Source organism: Scyliorhinus torazame, chromosome 1, assembly GCF_047496885.1.
Source record: "Scyliorhinus torazame isolate Kashiwa2021f chromosome 1, sScyTor2.1, whole genome shotgun sequence".
Lineage (NCBI taxonomy): Eukaryota > Metazoa > Chordata > Chondrichthyes > Carcharhiniformes > Scyliorhinidae > Scyliorhinus > Scyliorhinus torazame.
The window spans coordinates 173,755,186-173,761,384 of NC_092707.1; the positions used below are offsets into that span (position 1 = coordinate 173,755,186).

The 6,199-nt window shown below is 44.3% G+C and overlaps 1 protein-coding gene across 2 annotated transcripts in view; it reads left to right on the forward strand.

Moving 5' to 3' along the window:
- cap1 (CAP, adenylate cyclase-associated protein 1 (yeast)) overlaps positions 1-6,199 on the forward strand; it is a 55,398-nt gene that overhangs the window by 45,144 nt on the left and 4,055 nt on the right. For both annotated transcript variants that reach the window (XM_072501161.1, XM_072501162.1), the window contains exons 11-12: positions 2,014-2,096; positions 5,720-5,860. In XM_072501161.1, the coding sequence (XP_072357262.1) occupies positions 2,014-2,096; positions 5,720-5,860 (224 nt within the window). The remainder of the gene's footprint in view (positions 1-2,013; positions 2,097-5,719; positions 5,861-6,199) is intronic.

Consider the following 6,199-nt stretch of genomic DNA (forward strand, 5'->3'; position numbering starts at 1 on the left):
CTCTGGTTGATGCCCAAATGTGCTGTTCTATGAAATCACCCCAAACATTATATGAACTCTTCATCTACGCTAACTTTGACCATCTGATTTTTTTTCAGTCTATATGTAGATTAAAATCCCCTATGATTATTGCTGTACTTTTATGACAAACTCCCATTCTCTCCCCTTTTATACTCTGACCTACCATATAGTTACAGTTGGGGGCCTATACACCAGTTCCACAAGTGACGTCCTGCCTTTATCATTTTGTCATCTCAACCCAAACCGTTTCTGCATCGTGGTTTCCTGAGCATAGGTCATCCCTATCCATTTGTTTATACCATTATTAGTTAACCTTCTCCACCTTTTCCTAACTTCCGGTCGTCCTCAAATGTCATGTACCCTTCAATATTCGGGTATAAATTTGTCATCCTGCAGCCATGTCTCTATGATGGCTATCGGATCATCCTTTATTAATTTCTATTTGCACTATTAAGTTCATCTTTTTGTTTTGAATGCTACAAGCCTTTAGATACTGAGCCTTTAGTTTTTTTTATCACTGTCCAATTTGTGTACTCCATTCCTTCCTGTCATGGTCTGTTTATCATTTCCCACATTAGTACCTTTCTCTTTTGCCCTATTTCTGCTCTTTGGTTTACCACATCTTCCCAAATTTGACCCTTTGCCCCCACTATTCAGTTTAAAACCCTCTCTTCCCTAGTTAGGTGACTCACTAGGACCTAGCAAAGTTCAGATATCAAATGTCCCAACGGTACAGATCCCACTTTCCCCAATACTGGTGCCAGTGTCCCACAAACCAGAACCCACGTCTCTCACATCAGCCTTTGAGCCACGTGTTCATTTCTGTAATCTTATTTGTCCTATGCCAATTTGCACACGGTTCACTTAATAATCCAGATATTATTACCTTTTTACGGTTCTGTTTAATTTGGTGCTTAGCCTTTCATGCTGACTATGCAGAACCCCTTTCTTCAACCTGCTGATATTGTTGGTACCTACAAGGACCACAACCATTGGATCCTCTCCCTCCCACTGAAAGTTCCTTTCCAATCCTAACACCTGGGCAGGTAACATAGCCACCTGGGCTCTCATTTGTTGCTACGGAGGGTATTATCAATGCTCCATACACGACTGTCCCCGACTACCACTAGCTTCCTTAGTGTGCTCCCTTTCTTACCCCACCCCCCCCAAAGGAAATTTGAATGGCTTCCAGTACGACAGTGCCAGCCAGTCAGCTCGTCCACCCTGTGCCTCCATCCAAATGAGCTGAAACAATATCAGATCTGTTGGACAGCTGCAAAGGCTGACACTCCTGTCCTCTGAGCCTTTTTACCTGCTTCAGCTGCAGTCTGACCCTCTTGTCCCTGAGCACCTTCCAAATCAGAAGATCCCATCCTCAGGGATGTGCCTGGTCTCAAACAAATGTAGTGTATGCCAAAATACCAACTGGTTATTTTCAACATTGAAACAATTTTGGGGTAAGTTTCAATTTGTTACATTTCGAATATTAATTTTCAAATGTAATCTGATCAAATGAAAAGCTTGCATGTAATTTAAAAAAATTTAAAAACATACTTTTTTAAATCTTCGGTCTCTGGGCCACTCAACCATGTTACTGTAGTTTACATCCAATCAAAACACTAACTTGAAGTATGCTAACATTTCAAAATAGTCACCTTAGTGTCAGAAGGACCTCCCTTACACTACAGTACACTTGTCCAATGAGAACTCAGCCGTGCATGTGAGGAATTTTTAAGGTTCAACCCTTGCCTTGGTGAATTAGCAGAATTTAGCCAAAGCATCTAAAGTGGCACTACAATTGGTCTTAATCTGCAGGGCTTTATTAATTGAATCAGTTATATAATTAATGTTTGGAGAAAAATGAAGTCCTGACCAGATTTTGAGTGCCTCTTGGCGAAGGCTTACTAAATGCAAATGCTAATGGGATTTCATGGGATTTGTAATGGTGCAGATTTTTATAGCCTGACACATCTGTTGCTTTTTGTTTTACAGATAACTGCAAGAAAATGGGTCTAGTTTTTGAAGATGTTGTTGGAATTGTGGAGATCATAAATTCCAGGGATGTGAAAATTCAGGTAATTGAAGCAGGGGAGGAGAAAATAACTGTGTCCTGCTCAAAGAAATAACAGCTTTCAACACTGGAAATGGACATTGGAGGAAACAGCAGATTTACGGTTTTCAGCAGTAGGCAACTTAATTCAGTCCTGTAACATATGCAGAAACGTAGGACTTGGGGTTAAAAAGTATTGCACTTGTACAACATCATTCGCAATCGGGGGCGGCACAGTGGTTAGCACTGCTGTCTCATAGTGCCGAGGACCCGGATCTGATCTCGGCCCTGGACCATTGTCTGTGGGGAGACCCAGGTCTGGGTCCCCCACGTACCTCCCATCCACCTCTAAAATCTCCTATCAGTCTTTGGCGTTCCTTCCTCTCTCCCTATCCACCTTAGCCTTGAACGAGATCGCCTCCTCCCTTCAGAGCCTCCCAAATCACCGACCGCGAGACCTCCCCTGTGCAATTAAACCCCACATACTCCTCCATCACCGTCACAATCTTATCACAGAAGGTCTGGTCTGCTAACACCCCACATCCATTCTAATAATCAATAATCTTTATTATTGTCACAAGTAGGCTTACATTAACACTGCAATGAAGTTAATGTGAAAATCACCTCCGCCACATTCCGGCTCCTGTTCGGGTACACAGGGAGAATTCAGAATGTCCAAATCACCTAACAGCTTGTCTTTCGGGTCTTGTAGAAGGAAACTGGAGAACCCAGAGGAAACACACGCAGACTCTGCACAGTCGTAGAATCAAACCTGGGACCCTGGCGCTGTGAAACAAACAGTGCTATCCACTGTGCTACCGTGCTGCCCTCCACCCCGGTCTCTTGTCTCTTCTCAAAAAACCACATCCATCCAATGCAGAGTGTGATCCAAAATCGCGATTGTGGAGTACTCCTCCCTCTTAACCCCAGCCAATAGCGCCTTTCCCACCGCAAAAGTCAATCCTCGAATACACCTTGTGTATCGGGATGAAAAGCAAATACTCCTGTTTGGTCGGATGCCAGAACCTCCACAGGTCCACTCCTCCCATCTCCCTCATGAGCACAGCCTTCGTCTCTCCCCTCCCCGGACTGGGTCAGCGATCTTCAGCTCCAGCGCCACATTCCAGTCTCTCCCCTCCTCTCTCCCACCCCCCAAACTATCAACTCGTGTGTATCCAGATAGCACCCCGTCTTCATAAACCCCGCATCGTCCCAGTTGGGGCCATATACACTCGGCAATGCCATCAACCTCCCCTTAACGCACCCGTCACTATCCCATATCTGCCCCATCCGCCATCATCATAACCCTGGGTCCTGGCCTGAACCGCCCCAACCTTTTGTTTCCATCAAACCCCTACCTCCCAGAATTTCTCTTTTTCCCCCCCCCCCCCCCAATTCATTTCCTCTTGCAAATATCCCTCCCTGTATCGATTTCTCCCCCCCCCCCCCCCACGCCCAAGGCCCACCAAAACCTGTTCCAACACCCCCCCCCCCCCCCCCCCCCCCCTCCCCACCACACTCCAGTTCACTAGCCAACCTTCACTTGCTAGTGCAGAGGTCCTGAAATCAATGCAAAACTGAACCCCCAGATAAAAGACATAAACCCAAAGCCAATACACTTGTAAACAACTGTAACAGGTATACTACACTTCCCCCATTCAAAAAACACACAAATCATACAACCCTTCCATCAAATGCAAAATGAGAAACCAAGAAAAAGAGAGGTCAAGACAAAGCACAGTCCCCATCCCTTCACCAAGTCCCAGTCCTTTGGTCTTCACGAACACCGTCTTGAAACAGAAAACCCTCGAGTTGTGCATCACTATCACCTTCGCTGTGTAGACCATTCCAAACCTTGCGCTGTTGCTGTGTAGCTCCGCCTTCACCCATCGGAAGGCCACCCACCTTCTCGCCAACTCCGCTGTCAAGTCCTGGTATATTCGTATACCAACACCTTCCCATCTCGCCTCTGCTTTGTCCAACTAAGGGCCTTCTCCTTCACATGAAACTTATGGAAGCAAATTGTGACCGCCCTTCGTGGCTCATTTGCCCTTCGTGGCTTCAGCCTGAGCGACCGATGTGCCATGTCCAACTCATTGGGTGAATTTCCACTGAGAGAGGAGTGGCCCCACCCAACCTCTGCCACCTTTCTTCCTGCCGGGCTCACCAACTCATTTGACGGCATGCCTTTGTTTGCCCCCTTCTGTCCGGTGCTCTTCTGGGTCTTCGACATCTCCCACCTTCCTTGTACCTTCCCACACTAGTTAATTCAAAACCTGTCCATGAAACCGGGCATAAAAGCCTGGAGCAGGAGCCACCTAACGTGCGACCTCCACCTACATGCCACCACCAGAAGTTCCAAAATCTGTTATCACTAATGTAATTTTCCTCTTGTATTATAACCTGATTTTTTTTTTTTAAAAGATCATTAAAAATTTATGGGTAACGATTATGATCTTTTAGCAAACTGTCTTTTCTGACCTATTGGTCTTCAACCTTTGTTTTAACAGGACAATTGCTGATAACTGATTTTTGTTTTTTTCTGATTCATTTAGAGTACACAATTATTTTTTTTTCCAATTAAGGGCAATTTAGGGTGGCCAATCCACCTAACCAGCACTTTTTGGGCAGGCACGGGGAAAATGTGCAAACTCCACACGGACAGTGACCCAGTGACAGTGAACGCGGGTCCTCAGCGCTGTAGACAGCAGTACTCACCACTGTGCCACGTGTTGTCCCGACAACTGATATTGTAGTGCTGTCTTTACTCCATATCTAAGAATGGAAGACTGATGTTTTCTGCAGCATAAAGAATGGAAATATCTAGACATAATCCTAGGTCCTCTTTTTTTAAATAAAAATTTTAATTTTTAAATTGAAAATGGCATCTTGAGACACATAAATCACATCTGTAGCATTAGCTTAGATGTACAGAACATACTTGTATGTTGACTTCACTGATCTGATGCCAAGTATCTTGATGTGAAAATTCAGGTGCAGCTGTCCACTTAAAACTGGGGGAGGGGGGGGGAGAAATTATTTTTACCAATTCACTGCCAAAAGTCAAGCAATTTATTCATTTTTTTAAATTTACAGTACCCAATTCATTTTTTTCCAATTAAGGGGCAATTTAGCGTGGCCAATCCACCTAGCCTGCACATCTTTTGGGTTGTGGGGGCGAAACCCACGCTGACACGGGGAGAATGTGCAAACTCCACACGGACAGTGACCCAGAGCCGGGATCGAACCTGGGACCTCGGTGCCACCGTGCACTAATCACTGCGCCACCGTGCACTAATCACTGCGCCACCGTGCTGCCCATAAACTCAAGCAATTTATTAATGAAATATTGGTACCAATTTTTCAGGTTTATTAAAATCTTATCCCCAATCATCTGAGAAAAAGGTTGATGTTCAATTAAATTGGGTTTGAACCCTAAATGAAACTGTTCCATATTTCCTCAATTTAGTTTTCTATGTTCAATGACTAACCTTTGTGAACACGTTGCAGAAATTTACTACTGTTTTGGTTTCATTAACATTCCCTTCCAATTGTTTTTCATTCAGATGCTTTCTGTCTGTAAAGTCTACATCTAATGTGATTCTCCAATTCTCTCTCTTTCCCCCCCCCCCCCCACCCGCCGCTCAGGTGTTGGGTAAAGTGCCAACTATTTCCATTAATAAGACTGATGGCTGCCATATCTACCTTAGTAAGGATTCCCTCAGTTGTGAGATTGTCAGTGCCAAGTCCTCTGAGATGAATGTCTTGGTTCCTGTCGATGATGATTTTGTAAGTATAGTTTTGCCACCTATTTTTGTTCGTGCAATTCTGTGGGGAAGCAGAAAGTGAAGGAACTCCAGTGAGCCATTGAGTGTGCAGCAGTAATCCAATTAATTGCCTTCATGTTTTTCTTTCCAGTCCTGTAACATGTACCCCCAAAACCTGTTTCAGAAATTACCAGTGTAAAATCTGTATTCAAACTTTTTTACCTTTGAAGATCTCACAGATTCTGACCATTAAGCATTGGGAGCTACAGATAATGTTCTCATTAATTTGCTTATGCAATCATTAATGATTCAAGCAGGTCTTGACATTCTGATTGGGCTTGTCCACTAAAGGCTAGAGCCT